The sequence below is a fragment of the Gossypium raimondii genome, chromosome 9 (genome assembly GCF_025698545.1).
Source record: "Gossypium raimondii isolate GPD5lz chromosome 9, ASM2569854v1, whole genome shotgun sequence".
Lineage (NCBI taxonomy): Eukaryota > Viridiplantae > Streptophyta > Magnoliopsida > Malvales > Malvaceae > Gossypium > Gossypium raimondii.
This window is the reverse complement of record NC_068573.1, coordinates 44,799,797-44,823,170: the sequence shown is the minus strand read 5'-3', so window position 1 is coordinate 44,823,170 and position 23,374 is coordinate 44,799,797. Positions and strand designations below refer to the sequence as shown.

General features: G+C 33.0%; 2 protein-coding genes and 1 pseudogene across 3 annotated transcripts; 2 read left to right on the top strand and 1 right to left on the bottom strand.

Annotated features, from left to right (window-relative positions):
* The first annotated feature begins 1,584 nt into the window (after window positions 1-1,584).
* LOC105800171 (vacuolar protein sorting-associated protein 26A) lies at window positions 1,585-6,653 on the top strand. 2 transcript variants are annotated; one of them, XM_052620697.1, is made up of 11 exons: window positions 1,585-1,771; window positions 1,862-1,936; window positions 2,100-2,174; window positions 2,290-2,362; window positions 2,671-2,715; window positions 3,464-3,575; window positions 3,896-3,962; window positions 5,508-5,552; window positions 5,684-5,739; window positions 6,089-6,180; window positions 6,285-6,653. In XM_052620697.1, the coding sequence occupies exons 1-11, from the start codon at window positions 1,769-1,771 to the stop codon at window positions 6,464-6,466; spliced, it is 825 nt and encodes a 274-aa protein (XP_052476657.1). In that variant the 5' UTR covers window positions 1,585-1,768; the 3' UTR covers window positions 6,467-6,653. The 2 variants fall into 2 exon arrangements, with proteins under 2 accessions (XP_052476657.1, XP_012486577.1); XM_012631123.2 differs by having other exon boundaries at window positions 6,005-6,180.
* Window positions 6,654-7,191: 538 nt separating this feature from the next.
* Window positions 7,192-11,578, top strand: LOC105800169 (uncharacterized). The gene is made up of 8 exons (XM_012631118.2): window positions 7,192-7,593; window positions 8,939-9,083; window positions 9,182-9,350; window positions 9,758-10,028; window positions 10,196-10,461; window positions 10,548-10,763; window positions 10,890-10,992; window positions 11,189-11,578. Exons 1-8 carry the CDS (start codon window positions 7,443-7,445, stop codon window positions 11,239-11,241), a joined length of 1,374 nt encoding a protein of 457 aa, XP_012486572.1. The 5' UTR covers window positions 7,192-7,442; the 3' UTR covers window positions 11,242-11,578.
* Window positions 11,579-12,422: 844 nt separating this feature from the next.
* Window positions 12,423-21,532, bottom strand: LOC105797739 (MAG2-interacting protein 2-like; annotated as a pseudogene).
* Window positions 21,533-23,374: the final 1,842 nt, after the last annotated feature.

The window sequence follows — 23,374 nt, the reverse complement described above, 5'->3', positions numbered from 1 at the left end:
TTTTTATGAATATAAATATGTTTGGTAGGTGTATTATTTTTACACATGTTTTAGTATGTGTTATAGTATGTGTTAGCAATAAACTTAATTTAATTGCTAAATTATAGTCATTTTCTTGATTTATTTTTGGCAAAGGGAAGAAATTTTAAGTGTTAGAAAAATTAAGTACTAAATTTATATTAGAAATTTATATTAAAAATTGTTTGGTGAATTAGTAAATTTAAGTATTGAATATAATTATGTTGTTTGATATAAGTAAATATTGATTTTAAAAGATTATTGATTTTTATTGCTAAACTTATTAATATAATATTTTATATTATTTTGGATAATTTTGGATGAAAACTAATTATGTTAATTTGGATGTTTATTTTTTAATAAAAGGATAATTTATTTAAAATTTTAATAAAATAAAATAATTTAATATTTTCTATGTTAAATGATAAGTAGTTACTTAAACTACTTATTTTATTCAAAATATTAATTGTTGATAATAAAATTTAAAATGATATAAATTTAAAATGATTATCAAATGCATTTAAAAATTCAACTTTTCATTTTCAATAAAATGAAAATTTGAAAATGAAAAATTTCATGATTTACCAAACATACTCTTTCTTTGAATTTTTTTATAAAAGTTATTACTTATAGTTTTAATTTTAAGTTTAAAATTTATTAATTATTAATTATTTTTGTTTAACCATTATAATGTATAAATAATAAATAAACTTATTATTATTATTATTATTATTATTATTATTATTATTATTATTATTATTATTATTATTATAATACTAATAATCAAACAAGACAATAATGTTGTTTAAGAACCATCAATTTATATCTCAAATCATTAGCATTAGGCTCCCAAATGAAGATTATTACTGAGAACTTCATAACATAAAATTTGAAAGGTTAACAACTTTTGTGCTTTTAGAAAATTTAAGATTTAAAATTTTCGTCTAATCATTAAAATTATAAATATTTTATGTCAAAATTTGTTCATTTGATATATTGATTAGGTTGTTCTCATGTGATGTGAAATATAATTAATAAAACGTATATATTAAATGGTAAATTTCATGAAAACTATTAATGATAATAATTATATTAAAATTTTAAAATTTAACATTCATAGTAGATGAACTAAATCTCTAATTTTATAAAAATACAGGGATTAAGAAATATATTTAACCTTTTCTTTTATCTCATATATTTAACCTTCTAAAATTATATTATATTTAAAGAGTATGAAAGATATCTAACAAATATAGAACATTGCAGATAAATTTTAAATTTTCACTTGAAAAACAAAATAAAATAGTTATTTCATTTATATATATGAAATTATTTAAATTATGATTTTAAAAATTAATAGGATGAGCTGTAAAATAGCTACTTAGGTTTAAATCACGTTTTGATAAAATAAATTTTTTATTATAAAATAATCAATAACATTATCTATTTATAATATTTATAAAATAATTAATAACATTATCTATTTATAATATTTTGGTCCTATTGACCGATCCGATTCATTTTCAACGACTATGCTTCTATCACTCAGGAGATACACACGTGACATCTCAGGAAAAGCACGTGACGGCTACTTGTAATGGACGCGCGCCCGTTTTTGCTCTCGATTCGTTACTGTGAAAACTGAAAAACTTGTTTCTCAATGTCGATTCCCGTTACCGTCCTGGGATTGTCGCCTCTTGCTGCGGTTTGCCAGTTCCCACTTCAATCCCTAATATAACCGTAAATCAGCATGGTAAGATCTCACATTCAATTCCAATTAGATTCCAAACTGCTGCTTATTGAAAGCAATTGAGATTCTTTTTTCTTTCTTTTTTTGAATTAGAATTTCCTGATTGAAGCTTTCAAGCCGGCGTGTTCTATCTCCATAAAATTTTCCGATGGAAAAACTCGCAAGCGGGTATCTATCTTGATCATCTCGGTTCTAGTTTCGTTTGGACAGAAAATTGAATCTACCATTTCATTTTCAACATTGATTGTTTATTTAATTTTTCACGAGCCATTGTGCTGGATCACTTTTTTTTTTCTTTTCTTTTCTCTTTTCTCTGTTTATGTATGATTAGGTCCCAATTAAAAGGGAAAATGGACAAACGCTTTTAGCGCCACTTTTCCGAAATCAAGAAAATATTGCTGGGAAGGTAGTTATCTAGTTTTTGTTCACTTTGAACATATTGAGGATCATAGCAATAGCATTTACGTTTTATATTTATAACGTCAAAATTTGAAGAATTTTTTGTTCTTTGCCACCTTCAGATTACCATAGAACCACATCAAGGGAAGAGAATTGAACATAATGGTGTGAAAGTTGAGCTCCTTGGCCAAATAGGTTTGTTCTTACTTCTTGCTCCCTGTCACTGTCAGTCCACGTTTTAATTATAATTCTAGTCTAATGTAATAGCTGAATACAGACGTTTAAGAATTAAGAGTATCCTAATTTCTTACCCAGCTATGTTGTTTCGGTTTTTCATTTTTCTTGAAGTATTTTCTAATACTAAGTGTGTAGATGTAATTATCCAAATACAAAAATGAAAAAAAAAAATGAACATACCTATATATTAAATCATATCTATATTTGACACTCACAATTAGTCTGAGAAGATGAAATCAACACTAACTTTGATTTTGCCTTCCCAGAGATGTATCTTGACAGAGGCAACTTTTATGACTTTACCTCTCTTGGTGAGTATTTTCTGATTTTGCTTTTGCTTTTGCTCGCTCCTCCTGGAAACTGTTTAGATGTTCGTTAAGTGGGTGCGGGGTTGGGATGAATTTAAGATCTTAAGAGTTCAATTCGTGCTTTGCGGTGTATGATTACCCCCTATTCTTCTTTCATACGTTTAGAGGCTCAAATTGTACGCAAAAAATTTCGTTAAATTTTGCCATCAGTTCATACGTTATGAGTAAGTTGTACATTTAGTTTAAATACTCTAATTTGATATTTTTAAAATTTCAGTCATATGTCAAATGATAATGGTTAAATTTATTAAATTAAATTATGCTATTATCATTTGTGTAATGTTATATCACTTACTATTTTCGCATCATAACCACAAAAGGCATGTTATTTTAGTTAATGAATTTAACGGCTTCCATTTATGTCAAAATTGAAATTTTAAAATTAAAAAACATATGAACTAAAATGATCAAATTAAATATTAATAATTAAATTCACAACTTATATATAGCACATGATTAATAGCAGAATTTGACCTGATAGATTTAATTATTAACATTTAGATAGAAATTCCAAAATTTAGAAAGTACAGAGATTAAAATTGATCAAATTAAAATATAAGAATTAAATCCAGAGGTCATGCATTATACGACTAATAGCATTTGATCAGAAAATCTTTTAAACTAAGTTGTTATTCTCTGTCGACTGGTTTGTATTTTTTTTTTACTATTTTTATATTCCTAAATTTTGCAGTACGTGAATTGGATGTTCCTGGAGATATATACGAGAGAACAACGTATCCATTTGAATTTTCTATGGTTGAAATGCCATATGAAACTTATAATGGTGTGAATGTGCGGCTTAGGTATGCTACCCTCTGCTTAAAATTTTTGAAAATAAAATTTGTTCGTATTTCTTCTTGGCAGGGAGTGTTATGTTGACTACTAGAAGTTTGTTTGCTATGCATATTTTTGAGGCTTAAAAACCAGTTTGATTTTCATGACGATATATTTTGGGTACATACCTTAATAGAGGTTGGGAATTACTCGGATATGTATAATATCATATACTAATTTGGAGCTCTAGAACGCTTTTTAGTTTTTATTGGTCTGCTGATGAGGTTGGTGACGGGATGCTCTATAATCCGAGAATTCATTTTATAATAGTTTGATTTTTGCTTCTCAGGTATGTCTTGAAAGTAACAGTTAGTCGTAATTATGGTGGAAGCATAATCGAATACCTGAACTTTTTGGTAAGTCTTTTCATTACTCAACCTTTTTTCCTTTTCCTTATATTAATTTTGTCTTCTTTAAGCATAATGTTGATCAAAGTACTCATACTCAACATTCTTATTATAAGAAAATTATATTTAGATTTAGCTACATCATCCTTTAAATATCTTTATAATATATCAAAATTCGGTCAAATTTAATTAATATGGATGTAGTGCAAAATATATAAGGAAGTAGAGTTATAAATGAATAGAGTTTGAATAAATGAACCTTTATTCATGTTCGTTTATTTATTTTAATTTTATTTGTGTTCATTCATTTAAAAATGTATTTTTGTTCTTCTATTTAAATTATTTTTAGATTTAACTATTCTTTCATTTAAGTTAAATAAATTTATTCATTAACATAAATACAAATAAATTTATTCATAAACTTTAATAAATTAAACAAATTTTGTTTATATTTTGAATCATTTAATAAATGAACTTCAAAATGAAGAAAAGAAAATTATTTATGAACTGAATGCTGTATTCGGCAGTAAAACATTAATATTTGCTTTAAAATGATGAGTACTTTTTGCCTTTAAACCTGACTCATATAAGAAGCCAACATCATTGTATTTGGCTTTTTAATTATTCTTTCAGGACATTTGTTGTACCCATCCTTGCATTTATGCCATGTTGGGTTATATATTTTAATATATAAATTAACAATAAATTAATTTTATTTGATAATATTTTTATGTATTTATATGATTTGCTTTGAGTAAAAGGAAAGGAATTATTTTATGAAGAGGAGTTATTATTCTTCTAATTTCAAGTTTAAATTTATATTAATTATTTTATATTACAATAAACTATTTTAATAGTTATATAATAATTAAGGTTTTTCTTAAATTAATACACTCGATTATCAAACACCGCATTAGTGCACCATATTGTGCCATTTATTCTCGTTGTAGAATATTATTTTCGTCAGACTTAAACCTAACTAAAATAACAAAATAAGGGTTCTACCCCCTTTTCACCTGAGTTAAGTTTAAGTAAAGGAACATAGGGGAATGGGTTTGATTCAGAGATTTTTTTCCTATTCATGTATGATAGATACGTAAGGAGATTTTCATCCCCTGTATGCTATTTTACGTATTCCATATTAAAAAGGAATTGGGAATAGAGAATCTATACTAAAGAAGGGTCTATTAATTCTTTAGTATATGTTCTTATTTGATTTGATATATTGTAGTCAGCTACATCGGCGAATTAGGTGAAGGTGCGGAAAGAGAGGGATTCGAACCCTCGATAAACAAGAGTCTACATAGAAGTTCCAATACTACCCCTTGAACCACTCAGCCATCTCTCCTACATAATTATTATGGCCGATACCCTAAGCAAATAGAAACTTGCTATAAAAATAGAAAACTTTTCATCATTTTTTTTATCACTTTTTCTTTAGCCTCCGGACTGGAAGAATTAAAAAAAAATGGAATGCGGTATACTTTTATGTTATTTCGAATTGCCAGTGATGTCCCGTTAGAAACTGCTTTTTCTTTTTGCTTGGCTTATTAGGTTCACAATTATTCTCCACCTCCATCAATCAACACTAGCATCAAGGTGAGCGACAATTGTCTTCATTACACTGATTCTCAAAAGCATTGTATTTTTTTTATTCAATCAGCTGCCACCGACCACTAATTCATTTGATAATCATATTCAATTTTGACAAACATCAATCCCATTTGCAGATGGAAGTTGGAATTGAAGATTGCCTGCACATTGAATTTGAGTACAATAAAAGCAAGTAAGTTGAAACATCTATGGATTTTGCTAAAACCTGACATCTTAGGTCGTCTTAGAACAGTGCATAGGTTTTAAGTTGAAGTTAAAAAATATAAATACAATCAGTTTTTTAGTGGGTTAATTGGTTTTTGATATACTCGAGGGACAGGATATGCCATCGATTTTTTATTTCATAATAATAGGAAGCAATCTTCGTAGCTACTTTGTATCATGTAGGATTCAACTAGAAACTGAAGTAGTGGGGAATGGGAATCCAAACCACACAGGTATCATCTGAAAGATGTAATTATAGGGAAGATATTTTTTTTTCTGGTGAAGATAAAGATTAAGAATATGGATATTGAGATCAGGCGGCGAGAGTCAACAGTAACAGGAGCCACTAACCATGTTGAGACTGAAACACTAGCTAAATTTGAGTTGATGGATGGTGCTCCTGTCAGAGGTATGTTCATAACATCAGTTTCTAACACCCTTTGTGCCTCATGCCTGATACAACTAACTCATATATAATTATTTAGTGCTAATAAAATGAGGTTGGTAATGAAGGTGAATCAATTCCAGTGAGGCTGTTTCTTAGTCCATATGCACTGACGCCAACACATCGCAACATTAACAACAAATTCAGTGTGAAGTACTACTTGAATCTTGTGCTGGTAGATGAGGAGGGTCTCCGCTATTTCAAACAGCAGCAAATCACTATCTACAGGCTGCCCTTGCAGGATACCTGATTATTTTAAACCCTCACATTTCATCAACTAATTTAAGTTGAGATGGTCTTATCATTATTTTTTCTTTCATTACATTTTTAATACATTAATTGTTACTATTCAAATATGCAAGCTCCATTCAGAAACCGTATTAAACTTGTATTGAATAATACAAAAAAAAAAAACTAAATTGAAATCCCTTTGTAAATAGGTTTAATGACTAATATTTATTATATTTTGATAATTCATTTGTATATATTGTATATTCATATTATTTTTATGTCATAATTGTATTTAATATTTACATTATTTTTATATAAAATTTAATATATTATTGTCTTATAACATGTTTTATTTTATTTAAAATTACTATATCTAATTATAACGCCTGAGACGAGAGTAGTAGAATCAACTTAAAAAAAAGTATACAATCGGGTCAGACGATAATCCTATTTCTTGATGTTGCAATATCATTTTTAAAAAATAATTTATATATTAAATGAGTAAAAATTCATATATTAAATGATACTTGATCAATTTTAACAATATTTGAACCATGGAATTGATCTGTTGGACTTAAAATCGGTCAACGCATTAATCCAGAAAATAATTTTCCGATAATCAGTACAAACCATTGAACCAGTCGAATGAATGAGTTAATCGGTTTAAAAAACCTGGACTAAAACTCAGTCTAAACCCCGCTCATACAAACCGGGCAGTTAGCCCCGTCCGGGATAAATTACTTTTATTGGTTTAAACGGCCAAGTTTACTTTGGAAGTGTACATAACATAAGAATACGGTATTTGGCTCGTGACGAGGGCGAGTAACTAACTGTATATATCTGTTTCTCTCTTAAAGCATTTAGAAAAAGAATCCCTGTATGCAGAGGACCACCCATTAGCTTTGGCTTTAGAGCCATATATATAAATATCTCTGCGTCTTTCCTAAAAATACAAGAACTTGGAGTGTGGTGTCATTGAGTAGTAATTTGCAGCAATGGAGCTGTTCTACTTCATGGTGTTCGGGGCATTGTCAGCGGTGGTGGCAGCATTAGAGCTAAGCAAGAACAGCAAGGATCGAATCAACACATCCCCGGCTTTCAATTCCTTCAAGAACAATTACCTTGTTGTTTACTCTCTCATGATGGGTAATTCACTCCACTCATTTTTATTTACCCAGATCTGATTTCCATTTCTATCGTTTAGATCTCATTTTTGTTTTACGTAAACACGGAATCTGATCGATTGCTGGTGATTTTTTTTGTGAATCCTGATGCCCATTCCTTAGATTTGCGTTTTCAAAGTGTGATTGTGGTGTTTTTTATTTTTTATTTTGTTAGTTGATAATGTTTTTGTTATTAATGGCTGTTTTGAAAATAATTTACTGTTTTTCTTTGCTTTGGAAATGGAAAACGAGCTCATCATAAAAAGGAAAATGGAAAAAGGGATACGTGCATTTGTTTTAGCTTGTTAAAGAAAAGGAAAGAGTAAGAGAAAAATGACTTACATTAATTGATTTGTGGATTTTCGGTCCATTTCTGTTTTATAAGGTTGAGATATTGGATCCGGGGATTTTTGTGGGTTGGAGATAGGTCGCTATTGCTTGTGTTAATGCCTTATGGTTCTGTATGGTTGATCGTGGGTTGTATAAAGGCACAACCTAAATTTTGAGGATCAAGTTCTCCATTGTTCTTGGATCCCAGAGTAGATGTTAATTGTTGCTGAGTTTAGTAGTGGCCTGGTTGTCAAATCATGTATTCCTGTCGTGTTCTTGTATTTTTTTCATGTCGTAATCTTGTTTATTTTATATTTATATAACTTTTGACAGGATAATTGAGTTATATAGATTTTGACATTTTTTTTGTATTAATGTTGCATTCGAGTTTGCTTTTTGTGTAGTATTGTGTTTCCTATAATGTTTTATTTATCTTTTCCATGTTGTGTTTGTATAATTGTTGCTGAGTTAGTAACACTGCTCGGCCTGGTTGGCAATTCAGGTATTCATGTCTTGTGCTTGTACTTTTTCGTGGCATAATTGTTTAAAATATTTTCTAGTTATATAGCTTTTGATTGGTTAATAATTTGTGTTTTATGGATTCAGACATTTCCATTTATTTATGTTGTATTTAAGTTTTTTTTTTTTTGTGTAATGTCGTGTTTTATTTTTTTTTCCATGTATTTGTGTCATGTCCAAATTGCCTAGTCTTTAGCTAGTAAAAGAGTAGCTAGGTGAAAGAAAAACAAGGTTGCATTAACTTCTTTAATTAGTTTCATTTAAATGCATCATAAGCATAATACTACTTATGGCTGGAGTTTTTTTTTAAAAAAAAAAAGAAGAATTCCCTATATAGGTCCTTCACTCTCTAATCAGTTTTGGAGGTATGATCTTACCTGTAGATATTTGTTATGGTAATTGTAAAAGTTAACCTTATATCATTGTTATTGGGGCATATATCTATCTTGCTCATTTGATAAATGTTTACGTGTCAATAGCTGGAGACTGGCTGCAGGGTCCATATGTTTACTATCTTTACAGTACATATGGCTTTGGAAAAGGGGACATTGGACAGCTTTTTATTGCTGGTTTTGGATCCTCCATGTTGTTTGGGACAATTGTTGGATCTCTAGCTGACAAACAGTAGGTTTTTACTTGTGGCTTCTTCTGTAATTTTTTTCATACTTCATGGATTAAATAACTTGTCTTAATACAAAAACACCTTCGTGTGTTTAATTCAGGGGCCGGAAGAGAGCATGTATTACTTACTGCATAACTTACATACTTAGCTGCATCACCAAGCATTCTCCCGAATACAGAATTTTGATGATAGGTCGAGTTTTGGGAGGTATCGCTACCTCTCTTCTGTTTTCAGCATTTGAGTCATGGCTTGTTGCTGAACATAATAAGGTGAGGCATTGCTTCTGTGCCCTTTTACTGTTAATGCATATCAGATAAGCTTACAATTTACATTATTGATGCTTTTGCTTCTGTGCCCTTCACTCTTTATTTCTAGTATTCTAGATGCTATATGCTGCTTCCTGTCTGGTTGTTTCACAATTTCCATCCTGCCATAGTTTGAAAAGAAAATGTTAAAAAATTTTAGTTTATATCCATCATATTGCACATGATGCAAGGGAAAATGCCAACTTTGTTTCCTGAATTTTCCATATTTTCCCGAAGATAGTAAGGCATGAACCATCTAGATCTGCTTAGTCACATTCTTCTAAGAGCCTTATCTGTTACAGTTGATGTTTATATCTCTTTTAAATTTAATCTTCTGCTGGCTATTCTGTTTTTTCTTCTATTCATTGCAGAGGGGCTTTGAGCAACAATGGTTGTCACTAACATTTTCAAAGGCAATATTTCTTGGGAACGGTCTAATTGCCATTTTGTCTGGGTTGTTTGGGAACCTACTTGTTGATTCATTATCCCTTGGACCTGTGGCTCCTTTTGATGCTGCTGCATGCTTTCTTGCTATTGGGATGGCCATTATTTTTTCATCATGGACTGAAAATTTTGGAGACCCCTCAGAAAATAAAGACCTGCTTACCCAGTTCAGGGGCGCTGCTATAGCAATTGCTTCTGGTAGAGTTCAGTATTTTACTTTAAATTCAATGCATTGATCGCGTTGACATGTTCCAAGCGAGTATTGCTTCTCAATGCTTTGTTACTTGTTATCAGTTATCCTCTGTAATGCAGTGCTTCTTTCTATTGTTTTCTTCTGGATCCCCTCAGTCTAATATGCTGTGCAGATGAAAAAATTGCTTTGCTGGGTGCCATCCAGTCTCTGTTTGAAGGTTCAATGTACACCTTTGTGTTCCTTTGGACCCCTGCCTTGAGCCCCAATGATGAGGAGATTCCTCATGGTTTTATTTTTGCCACGTTCATGTTGGCTTCAATGTTGGGAAGTTCCCTTGCCTCTCGATTGATGGCTCGCTCTGCACCCAGGGTAGAAAGCTACTTGCAGATTGTTTTTGTGATTTCCTCTGCCTCTCTCCTGCTTCCCATTATAACCAATGTATGTCTCAACATCCCTCTATTTGTTTGTATGTTGTGTATGTATTGTTCTTTAAATAACTTGTGACACGGGTGAATTTGCAACAGTTCTTGGTAGCACCTTCTAAAGTGAAAGGCGGAAGCATCTCATTTGCAGGTTGTCTCCAGCTTCTCGGCTTCTGTACTTTCGAGGCTTGTGTAGGGATATTCTGGCCGTCCATTATGAAAATGAGATCCCAATACATCCCAGAGGAGGCTAGGAGCACGATTATGAACTTTTTCCGTATTCCACTCAATATCTTTGTCTGCATCGTGCTGTATAATGTATGTTATAGCCTTTTTCCATAATAGATTCATTTAATCATGTACCGTGCACAGACACATGCATGTCGGCAGGCATTGTTGGCTTTAATTCTGTTACCAACTAGCATATTGGTTTTGTCTCTGAAGGTTGACGCATTTCCCATCACCATTATGTTTGGTATGTGCTCGATTTTCCTCTTCGTGGCATCTATCTTGCAAAGACGGCTGATGGCAATTTCCGACAAACCAAGTACGTACAAATTTTATACCACACTTTTGCCCCTTAAATCAACAATAGAATTCTCAAAAGCCAAATTTACAGATTTTGTACAGCCTGCATCAACCCGAAACATTCTTCATTTTCCTGCCGTTGTTTCATGCATATTTGTGGCTGTTATGTTCTCAAACATTTGGTTTTTTTTCTTTTTTATAAAAAAAACTTTCAGAGATGGAAAGTTGGACAGCAATGGACCCTGAGGCTGAGCCACTGAATGATTGAGTGATGTTGGGCGGGCCGTAGACCATCAAGGATTCTATCAAGGTTGAAAAAAAACACCGGTAACTTCATTCCTTATACTGTTGCAATTGATGGAGGATTGTAGTTTTCATTTTAATAGAAGAGGTTACAATATATATTATATATAAGAAAATAGTGGTCTGGCCAGTAAAGAAATTGGGGCTATAAGGTCACTTTTAAGTATGGTTTTCGGCTCTGTCAGTCGATCAGTACAGTAATTAATCCATTTTTATATTTTGTATTATATGTTTTCTTTTTTGTTAGTGAAATTGCACCAACTTCACTATTTCCATTGAAATATAATATATTTCCTTTTGTCCTTTAAGAGTAAAAAAAACTCTTGTGAGCGATTTTAGGAGGTTGTCGAGTATTTTTCTTAATTATTCTATTATTATTTTATTACACTTAAAGATATATTTTATATTTGAAATCCATTTGTGGAGCTTTATACTTTCGTGGTTGTAGACAAAATAATAATCTTTATTATAAATGAAATTATAAACTAATAATCCTAAAATAAGAGATTATACTTATTATTATTATTATTATTATTATTAATTGCAAAATGGCATAAAAGAATCAAATGCTTGTGACCTGAGAAACATGCTCGGGAGCCGAGAAATAGAGTGATTATTGAATATAACTATATATTTACCATATAAATAAATAATGTTAATACCCAACTCATATTTACCATGGAAATAAATAATATTAATAGGTTCAAATAACAGTTAATGTAATTATTTCACAACGAATATGGGAAAGCAGAGAACTGAAATATTATACAACAAAAAGCGGGAAAAAATGCAATCTAATTTTCAAGTAATAAAATTGTGGGTGTCTCTAAGCTATGCTCAACCTCCACAAATATCACAGGCAAATCTCTCCAATTTCTCTCTTTTTTCCTATCCCAAAGTTTTATCGAAAACTGTCTTTATAAATATATATATTTTTTCAAGTTGAGCCAAGTTAGTTTATAACTATGCAATTTGGTTCAAGTGTCGACAAAACCTTTTTACAAGACAAAGCTTCTTTGGGGGAAAAATTATCACCGTCCGAAAACTCGTCTTAAATTCAAAAAACTTTTAACAAAAATATTGAACTCAAAAAACATAATTAAAAAAAGATAATTAGAGCTTAATTTCAACATTCGAGATTTAAACTTGGTCGAATCCGATTGAGATTTTTTTATTAGAGGTAGAAAATTGTGAAGGTTCAAACCCTGACACGCGTCAGATTTGATTGACGAAATGCAGAGGATATAATTGATTTGAACGTTTTCTTTACCAGGTTTGGTAACTGACCCATGTAAAATTTTTGTATATATACAAAGCCTATACCATATGGCATACAGAACTCATTTCTTTTTCTTATCTATTTGCTTTCGTTCTTAGAAAGTAATTACATGGCAGATTGAAGTGAAACACCAAATTTGCTTCTCAAGCTTGAAAGTGTGCTTTTTAATAGTTCATAACAACTCAATTCCTCAGGGGCAAGCTTGTTGTGTTCGAGCACACAGAGTTGACTCCAAATATCTTCAAAGACTACCCTCTACGACATTGATGATGCCAACTGAAGCATTGGTGTGCATGAATTTTGTGACAAGAAATCCGGCTAGAATCGGTTGATCGGCTTAGACAAGCTTCTTCTTGCAAAAGGGAATAAGATGTCTACCTCGTTGTGTCCAGGTTCATGGGTTTCTTTCTTTCCGAGGCCCGATAACTGGGCTTCCTGGAACCGGTGAGAGAAATTGCCTACTAAATAGCAGACGTACAAGAAAACAGTGCCTAAGAAAGACTTGTTAATAACAGTTGATAGAACCCCAAATGGCAGGACTAGCATTATGAACTCGTGGTCGCCACCAATCATGTCCGGCATACCTTATTGTTTCAACTTGTTTTCAAGTGCATTCAAAGATTCCAACCACAACTCTCCGTAAGGCAGTAAGAGCATCATCTTTGAAGCCATACGACAATCCACTCCAAGTACAATATCAGTCGAGCTCCTTGCATTGCCTTCATCAAGAAACACTCCACCGGATTTAGAAATTCTCAAGGTGCTTGAAAAACTTCAAGAAGAAACTTCCTGCAAGCTCTCCCACCCCTCATCCCAATCATCAGTGCTCCAATCATTTTCTGCATCGGGTAATGCTGCAGAGGCTACCTCTTCTTTCTTAATCACAAAAGGCCCTTCCCAGTCTTCCAAAATGGCTACCAAAACATGGAAATGAGTATATCTGCATTGGCAACTCCACACAATTTCAAGAAGCAAGAAACTGCTGTTTCAACATTCAAGAGGTCACCCGGGGAATTTTCAATACCGGGAGAGATGGCTGCTATAAGCTGAGATGATTTAAGGGCAACTAATACTTCTGAAATAGCTCCAAAACCACAAATAGAAAAATATCATGGCTCTGCAGAAAATGAAAATGTCAGCCGAAGTCACCAATTAAACCATGGTTCACACAGTCAATAATGGTGCTCCAGCCCTGACTAGGAGAAACAGAGTCCTCCATCACCGACCTCATTAAAACCTTTAAACAACTCATTAAGCAATTGGGGTATTTTCTACCGAAATCTTGCATGAAGCAAGTTCTTGCATTTCTCATTCAATCTGATCCAGAAATTCAAAAGGAAGATGATACAGTCCTGCCATGTAGAGTTATCAGGCATATTCCCATAAGCACCACATGGAGGTATGATTACAGTTAAAATATTGTTTCATAACGTCCAATGCCTCTGATGGTTCTAACATTTTGATATGTATACATCTGCTCAAGTTCACTAGTTCTTTTCTGAAAGTTTTCCGGGTTGTTAGTGCTAAACTCTGTTCTAACTCTATCCTTAAAATTTGTCAATACACACAGTACAAAATGTCTGTGGACATCCTGCCATGATATTAGACCCTCAGGCACTTCATCACATAGATGCTGACCAAAGTCATTACCATTTTAGGTCCGAAATCTAGCAGATTCAAACCACCTAATCCAGCAATATTGTGGAAATTTAGGTCCTTGACAAAGGAAATTCTTCTCATTCTTGCTTGATAACCTTGTAATAATGAGATAACTCGAGCAAATGCATGTGGGCTGATCTGGGAGCATTATTGGAGAAGGTTCTTCACTTTCCTCTAACTTCTTATAACAGTCAGAGAGGAGGCTATAAATGTAAGCAAGGTGCTGCTTATTGCAACCATCAACAGCGGGAAATGCAATCAAGGATATCGTCTTGATGGTTCTAGCAGCATAACCAAGTATTTCTCCTCTAATTTCTGAGATCTCAGCCATGATATCATCATCGGTCCAAATCTCAGAAACGAGGATTGAAGTGCCAAAGTATTACAGTTCCCCCCCCCCCCCCCCCCCCAAAAAAAAAAAAACAGAAAACAAAAAACAAAAAGGTGGCATTCAATGGTTTAAGAAGGTATGCCACTATAATCTATCTCACGAGTTCCAAAAAATATACATGCATGGCCGCATACCTCAGCTTGGTTCAAACCATAGGTAGCGGCCAATTTCAACACATCCTTCAAAACAACACTCTCAATGTAGCTGACATCACCACACAAAAAAGGTGCAGTTCCAACCCCAGGAATTACTTGCTCTAACAGTCTAGAATGATCTGTTACATGCTTTTTCTCTTCTAATTTCAGTTTCCATTCCTTCCAAAATGAGGACTGCACTCCATAAATCTTGTTTACGACACCTAAAACAAGTAAAGGAGAAAAAGAATGATAACATCATCACATGGAAGCAGCACCAGTAGGATGATTTGAACAAAACTGTGCAGTCTTGTTTAAGCTGTCAACTACAGGAATAAACTCTAGTACCAGCATTATTCTTCTCTTTAAACTTCCTGAAGAGCAGCTCCCTCCTCTGAACGGCACCTTCACAATCAACACCAGTATTATGTAATGTGCTATATGTTGTTCTAACATTCTTGATACTACAAGTTTCTAGGTAGTTTTCCCTGGTTTTAAGCTGTTCTTCAATTAATTCTACCCCACTAAAAGCATCCACAAGATTCAGTAAGAAGGAGCAACCGATGACATCTTCCTCTTCAGTAACTGGTGGTTCTATAATGGATTTTACCAGAGAAGCAATCAAATCGTCTCTGGGAGCAAAATCATTCCTTGCCAACCAGGACAAAATAGTTATCACAACTTGCGTTCTTACACTTACATATTGCTTCCCAGGAATCATGCCAGAAGTAAATTTCTTACGGTGCTCTGGTTTTCTAGTTAATTCAAGCAACCATGGGAGTTGTACGGCAGCAAAAGATAAAATCTTCCCATTTTCTTGCAAAAGAAGCTCCCAATCCGTCCCATGCACGACAGGACTTTTAGCAACGAGAGAAAGTATATTTTTAATACTATTTAAATGACTTCTTTTATCAGCACTGCTAGACCCTTTAACCAGTACAGAGGAATTTTTACGGTCAACAATATCTTGAATACTGTAGTCTGGAAGTGAGAAGACCGAGGAGCCTTGAACTGAGAAACTTGGACAATCAATTCCTGTCAACGTCATCAAAGTTTCACACTGCACTTGCATGTCTAAGTCTTTCCATGCATGAAGCAACTCACCAATTGATTCCTCATCGCAATGGCTCAAAGCAAAACCCAATAGCTGTTTTCGAGAACTTGTGTCCAAATTCTCGAGAGAAGGACCCCTTGCTATAGCAGCACATAAATCCCAAATAATACCATAACCCCTTTTGGCCAGAACAAGGCAGAGATCATAGGCCAACTGCAGATCACCAGTACCTGCAGCTTCTCTAGCAATAGCTTCCTGAACACCTGATATTTCATCCAAGGAACTCAACCCAAGAAGTTTTGCAACCTCAATTAGTTCATCAACATGTAGATAAGCTTCAGCTTTATTTCTGATTGTCATTTTAATAATTTCCATTGGATCTTTTATTTGCTGGAATTGCATAGGCAGAAGAGTCACTCCTAGGTTTGGAAGTTTAACAGTAAGTGCATCAATAAAATCAGCCTCCGCTTTAACATTTCTGCTACTTGGAAATAAATTCAAGCAATCCTTAGCCTTCCAGATCTGGAACAAGTTACAGCAACATAATCAATATTTCAGTTTTTGAACAAAAAACAAAGAGAAAAATCAGTATATTTCATTTACTTTGACATCATTGAACCACAAGTGTGAATTTATGTTATCATCAGCTTGTGGTTAAAATAAAAGTTAAAATCAGATCAACAGGGAATCTATTGATTTCAATGATCATAAAACAAAATAATACATGACATAACTTCAACCATTTAGAAGGAAGCTTCCAGGATTATAAATCTATTAAGCCATTCTTGTATATCCAAAACCATACCAGACCATGATCTGACAGAAAACTTACTTCTGAGCCAGCCAGACTTGAAGCTGAGAAAAAAAACTCCCTTGCAGCTTGAATAACAAGATTCTCTGCTTTCTCTGTTGCTAAGGCAACTGAACTTGTACCCTTTAAGTAACTTCTAGCCAGAGAAAACTTCTCTGCTTTTAACAGTCCTCCACAAAATTCAGTTAACAAATATTCGAGGTCCAGAAATGGAAAGGCCTCCTCATGCAAGCACTGCATATCATGCCACAAGTCTGCCCACTCATTATCTGATCGGCCAGGCCGTTGGCGAATAAATTTTGAAAGTATGAGGCGGATAATCTGTTTTACGCCCTTTTCATCTGAATGGGCTTCTAAGAAATAACTCATTGGTTTTGGTACCTGTAAAGAAAATCACCTCATATTCTAAGTCTATGCATAAAATTCATAGATAAATACCTTGAATTGATGTTTAAAAGGGAAATAATTCTGGAAAATATTCTATGTCATAAAAGCATAGAAAAGCAAAGACAAACCTGGTAAAAAGCCAAAAGACTCCCTGCTTCAATATGTCCTTCTGCCACTTTGCACCTTTGATCAAGGTTGCCAATAAATATTCCAGAATCTGTATTAATTGTAAGTGGAGCATAAACAATCAGGGTTACCAACTGATGCCTACAAATATAAAGGGTATGAAGTCAAAGAAGCTGGGAGTCTATGGAGAGATGTTAAAAGAAATCAAACCCTTAAAACAATAAGGATCAAAAGGAGGAGAAAGACGGAACCATCACAGTTGCCTCTACTAAGATTTTAATTCATTCAATGCTCTGTATCTCCCTTACAGTCCTAAATTAAACCTTATATAAGGTTATACCTAACTAAAAAACTTTTAAATACCCCAACAGTAGGATAACCCGTCTCCACAAAATGTAATGGCATTACCAAGAAGAAATAAAATTGATAATTCATTTCAAGTCCTTTCACACCTAAATAAATATTGTGAAATGAAACAGATTAATAATGAAAAACAACAGAGTGCAATGTATAATACTTTGAGCAAGTTGGGTTCATTTGAGGCAGAATCTACCTTGCTTATGTGGAAGCTTTGACAATATAGCAGCCATGGTACTCCACCTATCTGTGACTGTAAATAAATATAGGCATTGCAAAGCACAATCTACGACTTCAACCTCGTCCTTGAAGAAGCCACTGCTTTGGAGCTCCCTGCAACCTTCCTCAATGACCATCAAGCATACATCTAATTTGTTCTCCAAAGATATCTCCTTCAGCCATCTAACCAGGAATGACTCACTCCTAGTACGATCTACCTGAGAATGGCCATCTGCAATCTGCTCTTGGGTAGCCAAGGAAGCCCTGCGGGACCTTTTTTGCATAAATGGAATTGCCTTATTCCACAATGATTCAACCACATTTTCCTCTCTGCATCCGTCAAGCATTGTCCTAAATTTCTCATATTCAGATAATTGTTCCCATGCAACAAGACTCATACTGGTACTAATTTCAGCATCATTCTCATTAGCATAAACCAGCTGGTGCAGATATGAGATATCCTCATGAAACTGCTTTAACTCATTGACACCTTTCTGACAAGCAAAGCCAACCAAGCTGAGGCAGTTGTCCAGCAACCCACTGTAGGAATCAATATCTCTAGCTCTATGTTTATACCAAAATGCAAGTTCAGCGGTTGAAGGCCAAAAAGATCCTAGCAACTGCTTGACAATAGGTTCAGTTCTAATTTGATTATCAATATCCTGGTTCTCGGGTAAGTTACTAATAAAACCTACCATCTTATCACATTCAACCCAATCTTCCTCCCTGATAAAAAATCTTGGAGGAGACCTCCCAGGAAGAAGCTGCACGTATGTTCGCACGGGTATTGTTTCAGGAATTGCAGCCAAAATATCTAACATGAAGGGAGCCAGCGAATAAGGATGACGCTTGAACAGGAGGTTTAAAGCCCCAATTTTTCCACTTTCAGCAAGTGCAATTGCAGATTCATCAATTGGCATAACCCGGAATTTGCTATATTCCTGAACAGAAAACCTAAAAACCCCCATGTCATTAAGTGATCAATCAATAGAAACAATCAGAAAGTAGTAACCACTATACAGCCAAAACTAAAAGTGGCAGAAGCAACTACTAAAAGCTGGAAAGCACAATACCTGCCCATGTTTATCCCAAGAAATGTTTCCAACCTGTCACTGAATTGCAACAGCTGAAGTCTAGCCAAACGGAAATCCCAAATCTCACCAAATTTTTGGTTGTTTTGTTCGGAAAATTTGTAAAAGTTAGTTAACTGCAGCCCATAAGCAAGTAAAGCCTTCACCGCCTCTTCTGATGGTCCAACTTTATCTACACACTCTGAAAGCACAAAAACTTTATCTTTAATGTTTGACAAGAATGTATTCAAGTCTTTTATTCCTTGGTTAGAACACAACCACTGGGACTTCAGAACTTCATCCCTATCCAACTGATAACGATCAGAAAATTCCAAAGCAGCTTGATGCTTGGAATTACCAATTAGAATCTTATACATTTCAGGAACAGATCTCTCTGATAGTGATACCAAATTCCAACGCATTCTAGAAATGTCAGGTTGATTGGATCTGTCTTCAGGAGTTTGCTCTCCATGATGCAAATCATCTGTCCTTCTATTACTATTAGATGAATCAAACCTATCTTCAGATGAGAACCCCTCTAAAAGAAAAATATGTCCTTCAAACTTCTGCACCCTTTCTAAAACAGGCATAGAATATACAGGTTCATTCTCTATTAGTTTCAGACCACTAACAATGTCAAGCATAGCGACAAAGCCACTTTGTTTAGCAAGAGTGAGAACGTGGTCAGACCACCAAGTAAAATCCACAATGTCAACTAAGATATCTGTGCATGCATTTAAAGGTCCATCAGAGTTAGTTCTCCCTTGGAAAGCAAAATTTGTAACTGAATAGGTTTCTTTATCCAGCTTAAATATATGCAAACACCCATTCATATCTAAAGCGGCAATATAATCCCCTTTGGGTGAGATAGACACCTTTGGGTAGGCCAGATGACCTGCATAACCTTTTCGCTCAAAGTAAAGGCCCTTAAATTGAGTAGAGGCTATCAGTTCCAGAACCAAATTCTGATGTTTACGCCAAAGAGAAATATAACAGGATTCTGGAAAGAAACATACAAAGAACCATTAAAATTGAAACTCCAAAAGTTAATTATCGCAACACTTGATCTGCTCATCTTGATCCTTTATTACACAAAACTAACAGATGTTTCATTGATTCAATCAAATATTCACATGCAAATCCTAGAACATTGAGTCATGCAACATAACTATATAGACTGTTCAAATTTAAGTCAAAGTTTTCATTTAAGGTCAAGGGAGATGAAGTGTTGAACCATACCAGATTTCCCACTAGCAGTGATTGAGCCAACAACAACAAGCAAGGAAAGTTCTGGATAATAGTCAAAGCAGAAAACATTCTGAGGAAATTGCCTTTTTAAAGCTAAGCCACTTTTGTTCACAGGAAAAATAGAGGCACTTGACTCTTGACTGATCTCAATATGATGAAAAGCTCCATCAGATGTCAGAACAGTGAAGCTACACCAGAAAACAAGTCCCTCAATTACATGCATGAAGTAATTCTATACCTTTTATGGTATTTATAATCATGTATTTAGAAACATGGTTACCCAATCATGAATCAAGGTTGTTATAGAAGTTTAAAACCAGCAAGAAAACTAAAAAGAACTAAAAATGGAGAACAAAAGCTTACAAGAAAGATTGTTGTACTTCAGAATCATTCTCTGCAAGCAGTCCTATTACTGTTGAAGATATTTTTAAATGCCTCTTTGTAATCCTTGTTATCTCTTCACCATTTGCCTTGATAAAATATATTACATCAGCATCATCAACGATTCCAAGAATATCATGAGATTCAGACCAAGCTCCACACGCATACAAAACAAGGCTGCTATCTGATGCACGGAACCCAAGTTTAAAACAGTTACAAAAAGTAAAAACTGTTAGGAGCAGGTACTATATAAAATTCAAAAACCTAACTTTAACCGATAAGAACACTTTTATCAGCCTCAAACCATATCCAAGGATGAGAGGAACCCTAACAAGAACTCTTTCTTGTAGTCATCAAAAATCTCTAATTAAAAAACTAAATTTCCCTGAGCCTATTATCTTAGGTATTGATTAGCCAATGAATTCAAATATATGTTCATTAGAGAAACAATTGAACATAAATACAAAGTAAATCTTACTAGTAAAAATGCCACACGGCTCCTGATAATCATCTTCCTTCCGCAAAATAGTGACTTGATTTCCAGCAGCCACAGCGACACGCTCACCTCTTGGGGATATAAATAAAGATAACGGTTTTCTCATTTTCTTCGGATTCTTGAATCTAATCCATTTCTCTTTAAGCTGACTTACACCTTCATTCAATAACAGCCTCGCCAGAAATATCTTTTTTTTTTTAAATCTTAATAGTTCCATTGTGATAAAAAGTAACTAATTATATCACAATTGAATTAATATATATACATAAAAGAAGCGCTTGAATCTAGCATACCTCGAGCGGAAAGAAATGATAAGAACCCGCCTTTATCAGCTCCATTTGACTGAATTTAGGAAAAAAAATCAAATAAATTGTACTGAGTTGATTTATGAAATGAATGAAAAGTTAAATCAAAGAGAATACCTGTTGAAGAGAAAGAGGGAGGCAATCGGAAGAGAAAGGCCTCGAGGCGTGACGACGTTCTTCGTAAAGCACTTCTCGCACTTCTCCCGCGGATTCCGCCATAGCCAGCGACCGCCTCTGTTACTTGAATCGAATATTTCAATTCGTGAAGAAAGAAGAATGATGATTCGAAAAGAGAGAAAAACGAAACAAACAAACAAACAAACAAAAACGTTTTAAAATGGATGTAAGCAATTGTCGGGCGTCTGCTAAATGGGCCAAGGGAGGCTTCCTTTCCAACATAGGCTTGGCATGCAAGAAGGGACAAAGCCGAAGGTGCAAGCAAGGGACCTTCTCTACATTTAAATTCAAATTTCTCCTAAATTTATTAATTTTTAGTCCTGAAAAAAACTTGTATTTTAGTTCTTTTTATAAATTATTTTTTTAATTTCAATTTTAATTTTTTTTCAAAATAAAATTTTTAATTTTAATCTTCCAAAATTTTATAATTTTATTTCAATTCTTACTCAAAGTTATTACAAGCTAGCAAAATATTATTATATCCCCATTTTTAGTTTTTTTTTTCATTTTTCTTTCAAATAAAAATAAAGTTTTCAATTATATTTTTCAATACTCTATTGCCCATACTAAAAGTTTGTGGCTTCGAGGCTGCGCACCATTGCATCCAAATTAGTATTAACCTGACCATATTGATTACGTCTAAATTTGACTAAAGAATAAAATGTCTTCACTTGATGAAGAGATAGATTAAACTATATTTTAACTGGCTTGAATCAATCAAACTTTGGAACTTATATGACCCATTCCAGTTCTCACGTACACTACACGAGCCTCATTATATCAAAATTTTATTAATATCTTGAATTTCCTCTTTTTCCAATCTAAATTATTTTTCTCTTTTTTAATTAGAATTTATGAAAGATAATTTTTATGCTAAATAGCTATTTACAAAGAAATTGTTTTTATATTATTGATGGACTTTTGAATTTCACAAATAAAACTAAAAGATGGCATATAATTTAATGTGTTTGATAAATATAAATATAGTATATTAAAATAGCTTAGTATTTGGTACACTGAGAATCTTTTTTTTTATTTCATAAGTAGCTTTAAAACACTTATATGTGTTTTTAAATATTTTATTATATTTTTATATAACACTTATCAACCTCCTAACTTTACTTGTGAAGATCTATGTTTATACACTAACCCTAAAAATACAAAACAATAGACACATGCATGCATCAAGTACAAATTTACATTATCTTAATTTGTATGGCACGGTGATTAAAATTTTTGTCAGACCCCAATTTGACACGAGATCAAATCATTAGGGGTGTGCAAATTTCAATTAAAACTGATTTAACCAACCGAACCGAATTAACTCGGTTATTTGGTTTGTTAACCAAATTAATTCGGTCGAAGTTGGTTAATAAATTTTTAAAAATTCGGTTAATGGTTAAGTCTGTTCAAAATCGGTTAATTAACCGAAATTAATAAATAATATTATAATATATAAGTATTAGTCCACTATTAATTTGGTTAATTTAGTTAATTTTTTATATGTTTTATAATTGTTTTAATAAAAAAAACATATAAATTTCAGTTAATTCGGTTAACCGATCAAATTCACCGAAAAACTTCTGTTCGGGTAATATTTTTTTAAAAAAAAATTACGATTAACAATTAAGGGTTTAAAAAGGTCGGTTAATTCAGTTAATCCTAATTCGGGTCAGTTAACCAATTGAACACCCCTACAAATAATATGTACTCAATCTTCCACCTCTAATATAGTATAAAAAAAAAGAGAGTAAAAGCTGATATTGATTTTTTTTAAATCCTTTTTTTTTTTCATTCAAACTATCCATAATAATTATAAAAACTTAATTTAATATTACAAGTAATACTAACTCAATAATTTTACAAAGAAATCTAATATTGTTATTATAAAATGTTTCGATATTATACCTTTTAATTTTTTATAAAATACCTTTATAAATAAAGTATATATTTAGATGTTTTGTTCGTTTGTGATGTGTATTAATCTGATTGGATTTTATTGCT